We start from the raw sequence: 15,489 nt of genomic DNA, 5'->3' as shown, positions 1-15,489 counted from the left end.
TGATGGTTCGGCTGGAGCCACGTAAGAGCTCTCCACTGAAGCAAACCATTGTCTGAGAGAAGAATCGTCTGCCACGTCTAATGATTGCTTTGCTGGGTCTCTGTAAGAACAAGCCAGGGCTGCATTCTCACAAGGATTTCCTCCTTTGAACACTGAGTGTGATCAATATTACGGCTGAAGCAAGTCTCCAATAAGGTCCTCTTCATTTGCTCTGTGCGTCTGTATTCAAAGAGCTTTAGTCTGACTGGCTCCTAACCTGGAGTCAGTTGGGCCATTCCCAGCATACAGTAATTATAACACAATGTGTTCAGGATTGTTGGACTTATTGGAATTTCTACAATAATTAGGAATCATAAAATAATCAATCATCTTTTTTTCTTATTATTTCAATCTTGTGTCCTATTGGATATTATCTTTATTGTATTGAAAAAAAAAATGTCTTCCAACACAGTTGAAGAAATCACTATAATTTAATTTTCACAATTAAGTTTCACAATTTGAGTTGAATTACTGAAATAAATGAACGTTTCCACGACATTCTAATTTATTGAGATGCACCTGTATTTTTTAATTGTAATAATTAAATTACAAATTTTGATTTAAATATATAGCTGAGAGATTGAGAACATTGGGATCTAAAAGATTTTTTGTCATGTTGGAATTAGGGTTAATTAAAACTAAATTAAGACCAAAATATAAAAAACTTAGAGTTACACACTGATTTATGGTTTAATTTGATTAGTTAAATAAAGAAACACACAAATAAACAAACTACATGAACACATACAAACTTACAACATAGTTTACTAAAAAAAAAAAAATTCTCAAACATTGTAAAAAAGGACATGGTAAAATATAATAATATCTCAAATCTGAAAACATTGGCTGCCATTAAAATCTGTTTCTTCTTCTTCTTGAGGATTTTTGAACAGGGTAATTAAAAAAAATAAAACGGGTAGTCTAAATGTTTACAATTTTTATTCAAAGTTAATTTTACCCAACTTTATCTACTGAATTGTTCTATTGAACAGACGACACTACTACTTCAACATGCTAGTTATTAAAGAGTATTATTTCATAAAGACAATTTTTCTGTAGTATATAAAGTAATTTTAAAGAGAGCACAATCTACATTAATGAACACCCACGATGTGCCCTGGGGCAAAGTCCCGCATAATTTGATGTATGGGTCCATCTAGTGGCTCTTTTTAGAAAAAGATTTAATACGTCCAAACTTTCTTTTTTTATGTAAATGTAGGCCTAAAAGAACAAACAAACAAATAAATAAAAGAATAAATATACAAACAAATAAATAAATAATGCGCCTTTAATTTGTGTTAAAAGTGATCCAGGAAGTCTAACCGATTCGTATCATCTTAAAAAAACTCATTTTCCCAGCATCCTTTAGTGCAACGCGCCGACCATAGTGTCGTAAATCATCCGCGCTGCTTTACGGCAGATAATAGGCCAGTGTGGAGTGAATTGAGTAATGGCAGGGACAGACACGAGATAGTCCACGAACTTTACGTTATTTTTACATTTATCGGGTACCAGCAGCCGGACGCACGTCTGTGTTTGCCGTCGTTCGCTGTGAGAGGCTGATTCCGACTCCGTTTTTCTGTCATCATAGTAACTGTATGCTGTGGAATGGCTGAAGTGCCGCCTGGGCCTAATGCACTGCCTTCATCCCCGAGCGAGATCTCAGCACTGCCCGTGGACGGGTGCACCGATGACGGACGGGACATCATCAGCCCCCGCCCGGGACACCAGCACGCCAGCGACCACAAGGCGATAGTCAAATCCAACCAGAACAACGTGCATCCTAATGCATCAGCCGCCCAGTTCCACACAGCCCAGCTGAACGGGGTCCAGTGCCACCACACTCACCTCCAGAACCACGTCCAGCAACACCGGCCGTCCGACAATCAAAACGCTGCTTCCGATCTCTTCGGCGGCGAGACACCGAGTGATCACACGGACAACAACAATTTCACGAGAAATAAACGATGCAGTGATATATCACAGAGCCAGTCGCCACCGAACAACGGGATAAACTGCACTGATAGCATGGCGATAACGGAGAGCAGCTCGTGTCGACTGGAGAACGATGTAAGTAGCGGGACTGGTTCGGCGGCTACGGCAGCGCTGATGTACGGGGCTGAGTCAGGCCCAGGCCCGCAGCGCGCTCGAGTAGAGCAGGCGGCCGCTGACAGCGCTCCGGCGGCGGGGATGTCCAGGCTGACGCTGGAGGAGCACGACGACTCCATCCGATACGTGAGATACGAGTCTGAGCTCCAGATGCCTGATATCATCCGACTCATAACTAAAGACTTATCTGAGCCCTACTCCATATACACCTATAGGTACTTTATTCACAACTGGCCTCAGCTCTGCTTTCTGGTATGTATCCTGTCATTCGGTTCTTCTTGATCAAAGCCTTCAGTATCATCTCTGATATAACAAAACAGCTAACATCCCTGTGTAAACGATGTATAAGATATTGCTGATTGAGGATATTGTATAAGCTGTGCAGCCGAGAATAGGATGGTATTAGCATTGTTTTTCTTTTTTTTTTTTTTGGACACATGCCATGTTACCTTGACTAAAATAACCATGTTACTATAGTAAGTGTAGCCAGAAAAGATTTCAAAATGATTTTAATGATGGCCTGCCTTTACTCCTTCTAGTATTTAAGCACATTAACCACTTCTGAAAATGTACCGTTTTACTGTAAATTATGGTTCATACTAAACAAACTGTTTTGATAAAGTATAGATTTACTTACTGACAAGCACCAAAAGTCATTCATAAACCTGTCATTCTGTTATGTTTCATCAATATAAGAGCCTCCAGCATAATCGCTTTTATAATCAAAATGATAACATGGCCATGGTACAGTGATGTAAAATCATGGTCTAGTGATGCGTAACATTTGACTGATTAATTAACATCTTGGTATATCTCATATTTAAGTGATATTCCAATATACATCATGATATTACAATGGTATGTGTCCAAAACATGGCATGATGATGTTACCGTATCTGTAATAAAAAGTCACGGTAACTGTAGAAATATACATTTTGTTGCTTGCGGTGGCTCAAAAACATGTCATGAATAACCGTGTCCAAAACACACCTTATACTGTTTGTTAATTGTATTTGATGTGTTTTTTCCCCCAAATGTCATATTATTTAAAATAACGGATTTAGTCCTGGTTAAATGTAACTTTCAAATATTTACTAGGATTCTACTGTAGTAACACTACATATTATTTTATTGTATCTCTTGCAAAAATGTGTGATATCAATCTGTTGGGGCTGAGGAAGTATACTTTTTGGGAACAGATGACTACCAACAAGTGTCATGGTACTCCTGTGTTGTTGTTTTAAGTGTACCATGCATTTTGGACCAATACTGTGGTAGGTTAAACATTCAGTACTATAGTATTTCTGCATTTCATATTTTTGTGAGAGTATTTTTTTAAATACATTGACGGAAGTCATTGTAGTTTAACAAAAACCATAGTTTGTTTCAGAGAAACCACAGTTGCATAAATAACCATGCAAATGAGGAGCAGGCCATATCATGGTTTTACCTGTGGTTACTATGGCCTTCTTTAAAAAATGTACCACTGTAGTGACTATGCCTGAACTGTGACACATTCAGGGGTGTAAAAGAGTATTTATATCTTTAAGAACACAACAAGGTCAGGGTTGTGTAATTATCACAGATTGAGGCTAATAATAGAGATATTTGTCACTGTTTTGCTCCAAGTTCACAGCCCACAAGAGTAATTGCAGTGTCTTTCTGTGATGTGTCACAGGCGATGGTGGAGAAGGACTGTGTCGGTGCCATTGTGTGTAAGCTAGACATGCATAAGAAGATGTTCCGTCGCGGATACATCGCCATGCTCGCTGTGGACTCCAAATTTCGCAGGAAAGGCATCGGTAAGAGCCGTGCTAGCGTTGTAGCCCCTCATCTCAGAATGGCAACAGAAACAGATCTTTTTATTGGACACACATCTGCTTCAGTGTCAGCTCATGGATACATTTAGTGTCTGTGAACGGCTATGAATCAAGGGTTTGCCATTCTCTGTCGAGAATGTCTAATCATATATATTTTCATTTACATATTGTATTATTTACCATGTTCAACAGGTATTTATTATACTTGGAATGTGTTATGAATTATTGTGCCTATTCTCTGTTAGGCACCAACCTTGTCAAAAAGGCCATTTATGCTATGGTGGAAGGGGACTGTGATGAGGTAAGAGATTCATCTTAAGAGATTTCACACTATGGGTGTGTTTGGAAGGAAACTACTACATCATACTACACGGTAGACTTAAAGCATGGCTTTTTCATGAATTATGTGACACTGAAGACTGGAGTAATGATGCTGAAAATTCAGCTTTGTCATCACTGGAATGAATGACATTTTAAAAGCAAAAAAAAAAAATATATATATATATATTTATATATAGTGTAAAGAAAATACACATGCTATGTATCAACTGAGAGTATGTGGTAGTGTGTCATTCCAAATATGCCACAACATCTTTCTTCCCTCATCTAGGTTTTGTAAGCGTGTATTTCAAAAACTTTACTATGCCCATTATGTCTACATGCTTTGTTCTCATCCGTAGGTGGTGCTAGAGACGGAAATCACCAACAAATCAGCCCTGAAACTCTATGAGAACCTGGGCTTTGTCAGGGACAAGCGGCTGTTTAGATATTATTTAAACGGAGTGGACGCACTTCGGCTCAAACTCTGGCTTCGCTAAATCAAACTACGGGGTCCCTCAACTCTTTCTCCATCCCTCTGGCCTCCTCTTCCTCCGCCACAGTCCTCTGGCTCAGATCACCTGACCTCCCATCAATAGAAAGACACTCGACCTCTGCTGAGCCACAAAGGGCAAACTGAGGGAAAATTCAACCAATCATAATAAAGTGTTTTAAGAACTTTTTGTGCGACAGCAAGGGAGGTTATTGCAAAAAAGAAAAACAAAAAGTTGGGTACTAATGTGACACTGACACGAAAAGGAAACGTGGTGGCCTCTATGCTCAGGTGTCAATAGCGTGACGTAAGACCTCCGTGTATGTGTGTCAGGCTGTGGAGATGAACTGGGCCGAACATGGTGACGGCATCGGCTAAATGAATCATGCCGAAAGTAAACAATACGCCACACCTCAGTTTTTTTATTTTATTTTATTTTTTTATGAACAATCACGAACCGAAGGATGGAAATGTGTTTAAACCGACTCAACTACTAAAATTTTTCTTTTACCATTTTTTTTTTATTTTTAAAGAGGATGCATGGGAGCATTGCAGGTTGCAATAGTTTTGTAGCCTGCTGCTTTTTTTTTGCATACGGGGGTCTGTGGTTTATTTTAGGTTTAATTTTATGTTTTGGAAAACACTGATTAGAGCTTTGTCCACTTTAGAAAGTATGATCTTTAACAAACTAACATAAACCGATTCAGAAACACTTTAACCTGAATGCTGCGAAGCAGTGCAGATGGCACCTCTGCTCTTTTAAGTTGGTCTTGTTAGCTCACATTATACCATATTGGTTTATGTGACTCATGATTCTGACAGAAATCTCAATGCTTCTTCATTAGTGTTTTGTACAACTAAATTAGTTACTAAATGGGCCTAAAAGAAGAGTATTCCCTGTTTTTTTCCCCGCAGAGTCATCATCATAGATTCTCCCTTTCGATGCCTGAGACAATGTTTGGATATTCAGATGTGCTGACCTAGACAAATGAACCTCAAACGGACGCACTTCTCATTTTTGCACTGATTAGAGGGGGTGTAAATCCCTTGTCTGCCACTGCGTTAGTGGACCAGTAGGAGCAGAATACAGATCTCACCAGCTCAGTTTGATGAATGGACTCATGCAAATAGTTGCTTTAAAGTCATGAAACAGATTGATTTATATGCAAGATTACATTGTTTATAGTGTTTTAAAATTAAACAGAGGAGGTTTCCGGAGGTTAGCGATTTTATGGGTTTGTGTGTACCACGTTTGTATGTAAGTGTTTCTATGTCATTGCCAATAGACCCCCATTTTGCTTTGCTGCTGGCTCATGAGTTGTTCTTGGAAGAAAACATTTTTGTCTTTTCAAGTTTGGAGTGGGAAACAAGTTTTTTGCTTTGCTAAATGTACATATGGAAGTTTGATTTGTCGTTTTTGATTGTCATTGGAAAAGTTCCCCATAGAGCTGCTGCTCTCAGTTGTTGAGAATATTGATGGGTTGCTTTATAAATTTGCGCTTAAGAACTATATTTGCTGATGGATTTATGAGAAGTGGAATTTCTGCATCATTTTTTTTTTAGTTTGGTTTTTTAGGCCCAAATGGTAGTACATCTGCCAGAAATGTAATGTCCCAGTAATCAGACCGTGTGCTGTCTGTCAGTAAGGCTCAGGTGTTTGGTTTGTGTTCAATTCTCCTTTCAACTTGTCAGGGGCTGCTTTCAAGGTCCCAGTGGTTATCAACAGCCAATCTGTCTTTGTAAGGACTTTATTCCTTTTGATTTGTGGACAGTCGATGTTAAAATGGAAATTTGAGAGCCTTCGAGTAGTTTTCATCTAAACAGACCATCTAAGACAGTCTTTAGATTGCAGATGTAAATTTAGTCTGAAATCAAGGGATAGTTTAGATTCCTATCATTTACTCGCCCTCATATTGTTCCAAACCTGTGCATTTTTGATTTCTGTAAAATATTTTTTTATGAATCAGGTTTTTTTGTCCATAGAGTTAAGAGTCGCTTGGGTTCAAAACAACATTGGATCCCACTGACTTTTATTGTATGGACAAAAGCAGTTATCGTCCTTCAAAATATGTTTTTTAATTAATGTTCTGCTTATCATACAGGTTCAGAACTGCATTGGGGTGAGTAAATTATGGCAGTTTTCTTTTTTTGGTGAACTAACCTGTTAATAAAATTCAAAACCTTTCACAAGGTGCCAACCTTGACCGACAGAAATGCATTTCTGTCTGTCGATCCTCACCATTTAATGCTTGGATGAATACTTATTGTTTAAAATTGAGGTTGGCACGATGATTTTTTTTTTGCACTGCCAATATCTGACCTTTATGGATTATATTACTGTAAGCTGTCCATTTAATGTAATGGCCATTTAACAGCTTTAGACCGAACAGCTGGCAGGTTCTAGCTGGGTAAGATCTCATATTTAGATGATGTTGACACTAATCTGACTGGCTTCTGGCTCCACAAACATGGATCCATTTTGTTGGGGAAAGAGCGACTGTTTGCATGTTGATTAAAATTTTCTCCACCCTTCTTTCTCCCATTTTGACCCTTGACAAAATGTCTTGCAAAAGTTACTTTGTTTTCAAGTGGACAACAGACCTGGTTTAAAAATTATAAATAAATTATTTGATTTTTAAGCAAATGTTGTAGCTTGTTCTTTCTGAAAGGAGAAATTGGGGATTTTGAATTTGTAATGGTTTCCATTTGATTTTAATTGTGTGATTTAAGGTTGTGTGTGTACTGTATCCGGCAGTCAAGCAGAGCCACATGTTTGGCTGTACAATAGTGGCCGGGGAATTGTTTGGAACTTGTTTGCAACATCATTTTTTTAATTACTTTTGATGCTGCTAGTAGTGCAGTGATTACAAACTTGACCTTTAAACGATGCTTACTCCAGTAAAAAAAAAAAAAAAAGTTTATCGCAGCAAAGTGGCAAAGTTTGACATTAGCTGTACTCAGATATATGTAGACGCTTTAGTTATTTATAGCATCAGAGGTACTTTTTTATCCATGGATGTTAATTTTTATGTACAAGTACACTAATTTATATCTGTTAAAATATTTTTTTGTTGTCAAGAGGAGGCAGCTGTACTCAAAACCACCACAGTGTTTATTTTAACATCATAACTGCACAAGACCAGTTCACATGACAAGATCGTTATTAGTCCTCAGACTACATCTACTCCTGTTTTACAGCCAAATCGCAAATGTAGCATAATGATTTACATGTTCTGACTAAGGTCTTTAGACACCATTTGTTTTGCATAATCTTAATACTACATAATGTGTAACATTTGTTTTATGCCAGTGTAAAGTTTATTTATATTACGTTTTCACAAGTTGTTTGATGGTTAACCACTTCAACTTTTGTTTTTCCTAATGGTTTTATATTTATTTATTTATTTATTTTTAGGCTGGGGGAAAAAAAGCATCGTGGAAAAACTTTTACATATCTGTCTGGATAGTTCACCCAAAGATGAAAAATTGCTTAAGATTTAGGATAGACTGAGGATCCACTGGTGGGCAAGGGATGTAAATTTTTTCTAGAACTGTTTTGATAAAGAGACCCATCTACGTACATCATGTTTGGGCTGAGTAAATCTTAAGCAAGTTTTCTTTTTTATACAATTACCATAAAAATTACATGGAACACCTTTTTTATATGGGACAAAGTAATGGGAGGAAATAGGTTACGTCATTTTGGTTGCAGGGGGTGTATGATCTAATGACTTAAACTGGGATTCTTGGGATTGTTGTATTGCCTTCTCACAACTAGAAGGTCCCCAAGTTTGAGTCTCTTTTGAGTCAGCAGGACATTGTGTGTCGAGTTTTTCCTCCCCATGTTGGTTTCCTCCAGGTGCTCCAGATTCCTCTTCAATCCAAATACATGTGAGACCGGTGAATTGGAATCAATAAACTGCCGCTCATGTGTGAGTGTTTGTTAGCCCTGCGATAGACTGGTGTTTCCCTGCAGTCTGAGATGCTCAAATAGGCTCAAGCATCAAAGGACAAGCAAATTTGTAATATCGGGAATGATGTTGCAACCTTAGCTTCACCTACCTTAGCCCTGGTTACGCTCTCATTCCTGTTAACAAACTATTCCAGATTAAATTCTTCCAATTTACACCTGGCTGGAAATGTAACAATCAATGTGTATCTGTAGAGCACTGTTGATCTGCACTTGAATTCTGCAGAATCCACAAGAATTATAAACCGGTATGGTCTGCTTGCTTGATAGAAGTGTACGACTGTAATCATATTTCCCTATCATTTATGAACCGAAGGATGAGTTAATGTTTTCTGAATAATAGACAACATACCACAGATGCATTACAAATTAGATTTAAACATTCCTTCATGTACACTTGCGCTTGCATCGTCTCAGACTAACTGCTTTTCGGAGTCTGCCTGTAAAAGTCTCTTGGTAATTTCCCATTCTTCCTGTAGATCTATTTTCATGGAGGAACCAGAGTAATGTCCATACTTGTTTTAACTATACCAAAGTAGCATCATGTTTGTATTGCAATTCCTTTGCAAAGTTCCTGTCACAACTGTCCAGATTTGTTCTGTTTCTTGGCGAATTCAGAGAATTCAGAATTCAGACAACATTCCTTCCCCAGACCTCTACATTTCTGGTCTTTTAATTCAATTTTTCCATTAGTGGTTTGCCACTCATTGTGTGTCCCACGTTTGGGTCTGTCACCTGTGGACTTGGCTGCAACAGCTCCCTTACATCCAGAATCTGTCCTTCAGACTTATCCCAGAAGATGTTTTGTTGTATTGGCCTGGACACAAGACAAGCCCTCTGTCCTCCGACCACTGTTACCTAAGACAAGACTTCAGTGATGTTAAGTGCTCAACCAAAATGGAAAGGTCCATTTGGGCAATTCAACAATTGGTAAAACGATTGAACTAAGACACTCACGATAAGAGGTGTACACCCTCTTCTGTTTCCCTCGACTTTCCTAAAGCACCTCTGCTGAGCTTGTCTTCTCTTTGTTGCTTGGCGACTGAGCATCATCTGTGTCATCAGGAGACCTTTCATGTGTCCCTGCGAAGGTCAAGAATGCTTGAGTGATCCATCTAAGAATAGCCTCAATGTATTAATGTAATTCCAAGTGGCATTTGTAAGTAGTTGCTTAAATCTTGTCATGACACTTCAAGCATTTCTAAAAACCTCGGTAGAAAGTGGCAAAACTTTGGTTTAGAGATTGAGAGACATGGCTTCAGTTACACAAATATACAATTGAAATCAACTGGAAAGGGTAGTTGAGAATGAGAATAAGTTGGTTGATGGTGCAAGATCTCTCCCAGTGCCTGGGATTTCCAGAGTGTGGAGAAGGTATCTACTCCTGGTCCCCTGTACCCTGATGATGGATCCCAGAGAAGGTAACACGGCTACACCCCAGCATACTTTCCACTCCAACAACAAAGTAATCAGATCTACTGGGACCACACTGTTCACCAGCTGTCACTCTTCTCCCTCTTTATATAGATCTTTTAGACTTGAAACACCATCAGAAACTCAGATCCTGAGTTGACAGAAACCCCCTCTTTATGTGACTGCACCACTATTTGCATGCTTTGCTATACAAAATGAAAAATCACAGTGACCTGAGATATTCCTTGAGATACATACATCTTCAAACTATGCAACTCTATCGCATCAATAAATTGAGCTGTAACTCTGTGAAGGTTCAATCAAGATGTTTACCTTAAGAATGTGTTTGGTTTCAAGAATGTTTTATTTTTTTGAACATATACCTGTAGTGTGTTGCTGGAGCCACAGTGCCCTCCCAGGCTGGGATTGGAATCGCAGCGGACAGGCCCATCTCTCCATTCCCTGTCCTGAAAAGGACAAAATGTATGATGTTCATTAAAAAGGGGCGGTATTAGCTATTCTCAGATTTACCCTCTTTAAAATCGACTTTAAAATGATAAATTTTGTCAAACAATTTAGTGAAAATGAAAGAACATATTTAAAGACCTCAGACTCAGTTTTGTATGTCTTGCATGATTCAGATCAGCCCCTATATCAAGGGTTGTTGGTTGCCTTCCCTGTGAGTTCAATGCTCATAATTAGAATTAAAATTAAAATGAATGTGTTATTTGAAAGTAAATATACAGTATGTTCAGACCTGCTGGTTATGGTGGATGAGACTTAATAATGCTGTGACACAACACAAAATCAAGGCACATGATCATGCTATGTTAAAAAAAATATTATAGAATTATATTTATAATATATTTATAATATATTTATATTTGTTATAAAAACAAAAAGCTACTCCATTATATAGCACCAACATTAACTGCATAGTAAAAATTTAACTTTTTAAATAGATTTCCTGAGAGATTCTCTTATCTGCTATTGGTCAAACAAAATGATAGTCCCACCCTAAACCCACATCATTGGTTGAGACAATGTTGCTCTTGTCAGGCCTGTTAAAATGGCTTACCCAGGAAGAATTCAGAATTGCATATAGCCATTATTCTTACTCGTAAGTTAACACATAATAGCATGCTATCCTGAATTCAGCTTTATAGTCTATGCATACACTTCAATTAGATAAGAATTTTGTGCACTCTATTATAATTTTGTTTGAACATTCTTTTAGCAATGTCATAAGTAGATTTGACAGTCATTGCTTTATTTTGCTGAAATTCAGAAATCAAAATGGGTTTAAAACTGATCTTAAAAGTCATAAACATTAACTGTGGTGTTGTGCAGCAAAATGCACGGCCATATAATAATATTGTTCATAATTAGTGCCAAATGTAAATGATTATATCACTCACCTAGTTCTAACTGAACAGAATTAGGTATTTTATGTCTTCCTGTCAAAGGAGGCAGATGGTTGGTCTTCGTCTGTCCCACAATCCCTTTCTCTTGCATCTCTGTACCTTTAACAGCAGTAATCATCCATGGTGAGGTTGGAAACAGTGAAGGCTCATCCTCCATTGGTTGACTATGAGATGGTGCAACTTGACAAATCTTTGGCCTGGAGTTGCTGTTCCCCATGGTACATTTATTCTCCCAACCAAGGTAAGTTATATATCAAAATAGGTTCCTCAAAGAACTGCGTTAAACTCCATTTCTTGTCCTACTTTCCAGGGTATAGTCCATGCCTAACTACTCACTCCATCTGAATGTTGTATCCAGGGGTCCATACATCTGGTTAAATATGTAATACTGAAGATGAGGGTATCTACTCTTCAAAAATGTCCACTTGCATCCGATCCAGTTAAATTGTTCGGTTACATTTTGACTTAACCTAAGCAAAGAGTATTCCCCCTTAGTTCTGCTTAACTGTACAAAATGAAACTCCTGCAAAGTTGGGTTGTGAAATGGCAGGTGCGTGCCCCCCTCTCTTGCTTTATATTTCTTGGTTTTGGTGTAATGAGGCAAGTTTCCATGGTGACTGTCCCCACAGGTTACTTTATATCTGTGTGTTAATGCTTGGACGGCGGTGAGAAGCCCGTCTCTCCACTGATTGCTCAGGCATGCGACTGCTCAGGGAGCCAAGCTTGATGACTGACAGAATTAGTGACAGTTTTCTGTTTGTCTGATTACAGCAGGTATAACTTGAAATTAAAGAAAACGAACCTAGCTGGGTTGCAGTTATTACACAGCACTGTAATTATGCACATTCATAGTATTTTTTCTTTTAAATAAAGAAAAACTGCTTGCTACAACTTCTGAATGTAGGAATGATGAAAAGAAAAATGTTTTCCTAGAAAGCTTTGTATGTTAGATTAATACATTTTATGTTATACCATTATCAGTATATTCAGTATATATACCAAAAAAGTCAATTGTGTAATCAAATAATCAATAAAATAGTTTTCTTATATTGATCTAGCTGATATATGTGAGTGTATGCAAAGTTGACAAACATATATGACCAAACCAATATATACTTTTGGCCAGTGTATTTTTTCATGATAATATTTTTGTATTATGAATATTATGAATTATTGTAAAATTACCCATTTAGAGGTAATACCATGTAACATGCATGCAGTATAAGTGTGTGTTTGTGTGTGCATTTAAATATCATAAAATAATTGATATATTAATCAAAGAATAAAGAAAAGCATATCACGTTTTTTTCACAAATTAATTAATATCAGCACAGCTTTATTTTATCATTGATAATAATAAGAAATGTTTCTTTAGCATATATATATATATCTCAAATAATTTTAATTTATGGTAATAATTTACCATAATTATTGTTTTTACCTTTGTGAAAACATACTGACCCCAAACTTTTTAATAGGCCATAAAAAAATGACTGTATATCTATCTGCTGCCGCGTCAGTATTGCCTTCCTCTGAGCTCTTTATACCTCCCCTTCTGTTACCCCTCACTTCCTTTTCTGTGCTTCATTTGGTTTAATGGACTTCTCCAGAGGACTGAAGATGTTCAGACTGTCCACACAGCTAATATCTCATTAGATTTCCAAGAAAGCAAGGTTGTTATATGCATTCACACAGAGCGGCTGTCACGGGACTGTGACGGTGTCCTAGTGTGTTTATTACAGAGAGAAATGAGGGAATGAAGGGTTTTGTTTTTGTCTTTTGGTGTGTATCATGGTCACAGCTGTGGCACAGTGGACTGCGCACATTGTCATAAAACCTGTAGAGCATTTATGCTCACGGGATGCAGGTTCAAATGTCATTTACACATTGTGTGTCATTTTTTACAGATACCATTCCTCCTCCACTTTCCTGTCTTTTTCAGTTTTCTTGTGATAGAAAATATGATGGAAAAAACTGCTGATAGCACTCATATGATAAACGGATGCTTCAGTCTATAGCACTCAGAAAACTAGATTCATGATATAAAATAAAACTACTGACGTATATAGTCATTGTTTCTGAGTGTAAAAAACAAAATATGCTACTGTTCCAAAAGGTTAGGGTCAGTTCTGAACTTTTTTGAAAGTCTTGTATGCTGACCAATGTTGTCACATACACCTAGGATGCTTCAAGGGTGAGTAAAACACAAGCTAATTTTCATTTTTGGGTGAACTAACCCTTTAATGTCAGTGGACTTGAACTTGAAAAATGGTGTGTACTTTCTGTGGTTGAAACAAGATACTGTACCTTCTGATGTTCGTTCATGTTTATTTTGAGGAAGAGATGAACGGTTGACATGCTGCTTGAACTCAGGCAATACAGTGATCTGTTACAACACATTAAGGAGCCACAAAACTGTATTTATTGTATGACTTTTATATTACAATTAAAATTCTGTCGTTGTTTCATATCAAAAGTAAGCTGCTCTGTATTGTTTGTTGGAAGGTATCATGTTTCAAGATGTCAATTGAAGGAGTGGATGCCGAGTTGCCATATGCTTCATACTGATATTAATTATATTATTACATGATTTCTTGTTTGACTATTAATCAAGTTATGGCAAGAGTGAAATGTGTAACCTTATGTGCGCTTATGAGATATTAAAGAATCTTGTTCTACCCTGTATTTCTTTTCCTCAAGATTAATGGCCACATATTATGTGTGTGTATCCAACCGTAATGATAAGACACTCGCCAGTGCTAGAAAGCCTTGAATTTTAGATAAGTTCTCTGTGTATGTGTGTTAGTATCTGTCTGTACAGGGAGAAGCTCAGACAGTCCCAGGACAAACGATCAACTGCCAGTGTCCAGCGTATCAGATATACGTCTTTGGAGAGTTTATCTAGGTTTTGGAACCAATCAGAATTTTGTTGACTTATGTATTGATGCAATTAGTATCCTCTGTCAGGGTATAACTGTGGTTGATTTTGAGTTGTACGGGGAACGGCCTACGAACTCCTGCGAGAGTATTGAAGCTGACTTCTGCTGATGAAACTGCAAACTATTTTCTTCAGTAAAATTATTATTATTAATTGCACTCATCTCTGACTCCTGGTCTTCATTGCGAAATATCTGGTCCTTGGGTTTTAACTGTTAAATTACCCCAACACAATAAACACAATTTTTCCAAGTTCAAGTCCACCGTTAATCTACTCTCCTGTCTGGTTTGTTAGTCAAACAAAAATTGGGGATTCTGCATAATGATTGATCAGAATTCAGCAAGATATATGCAATTCTGAGAAATAATGTCAGAATTTCTAGATAGTGTATAAAATAGCAATTGTAAGGAAATAGTCTATTTGTTTCCTCAGAATCACCTTTATAACTTGCAAGTGTGAGTTTTCACAATAAAAAAAATAAAAATCAGAAATGGAAGTTTGTATCTCAATTCTGACTTTTTTTCCCCACAAAATTGCATGAAATACTCTCTTAGTAACTTCACTTTTTTTTTAAGTCTTAATTGTGAGATAAAAACTCACAATTATTATTACTATTATTTTGTTTAATTCAGTGGCGGAAACAACTTCCATAGTTTTCTATCTTAATATATTTTTTAAATGTTATTTATTTTTGTGCTGAAAAGTTACTCCAGTGTGAAACAGTGTGAAAGTCTTTACGGTAGCTTTAAATCATTTTAATCCATCCTTGCGGAATTTTTTTAAATTATTTTTTTGTAAAATATTCAGAAACATACATATATGTTGTTTGAAAGTATAGATGAGTAGAGAGTGTCATAACATGCGTTCCCATTTCTGTCTCCATTCTTGGTGGATATCTTCAGGATTGTGACTCTTCACCAAGAATCAAGCATTTTTTAAAAATATATATAAGATCACTTAAGAAT

General features: G+C 37.1%; 1 protein-coding gene and 1 long non-coding RNA gene across 2 annotated transcripts in view; both read left to right on the top strand.

Moving 5' to 3' along the window:
- The window catches only part of LOC132112992 (uncharacterized), a 190,407-nt gene that overhangs the window by 67,370 nt on the left and 107,548 nt on the right, over window positions 1-15,489 (top strand). The window lies entirely within an intron of this gene.
- On the top strand, window positions 1,444-4,969 carry LOC132112989 (N-alpha-acetyltransferase 30-like). Its single transcript, XM_059520767.1, has 4 exons — window positions 1,444-2,400; window positions 3,827-3,950; window positions 4,214-4,269; window positions 4,649-4,969. The coding sequence occupies exons 1-4, from the start codon at window positions 1,648-1,650 to the stop codon at window positions 4,784-4,786; spliced, it is 1,071 nt and encodes a 356-aa protein (XP_059376750.1). The 5' UTR covers window positions 1,444-1,647; the 3' UTR covers window positions 4,787-4,969.

This window comes from Carassius carassius, chromosome 32 (assembly GCF_963082965.1).
Source record: "Carassius carassius chromosome 32, fCarCar2.1, whole genome shotgun sequence".
Classification (NCBI taxonomy): Eukaryota; Metazoa; Chordata; class Actinopteri; order Cypriniformes; family Cyprinidae; genus Carassius; species Carassius carassius.
Note: the sequence above shows the minus strand (reverse complement) of the source record. Positions and strands in the feature narration are given on the sequence as shown.

Coding starts and splice junctions, on each gene's coding strand:
- LOC132112989 (XM_059520767.1), top strand. CDS start 1,648: ATGGCTGAAGTGCCGCCTGGGCCTAATGCACTGCCTTCATCCCCGAGC. Junction 3,951..4,213: donor ATTTCGCAGGAAAGGCATCG/GTAAGAGCCGTG, acceptor ATTCTCTGTTAG/GCACCAACCTTGTCAAAAAG. Junction 4,270..4,648: donor TGGAAGGGGACTGTGATGAG/GTAAGAGATTCA, acceptor TCTCATCCGTAG/GTGGTGCTAGAGACGGAAAT.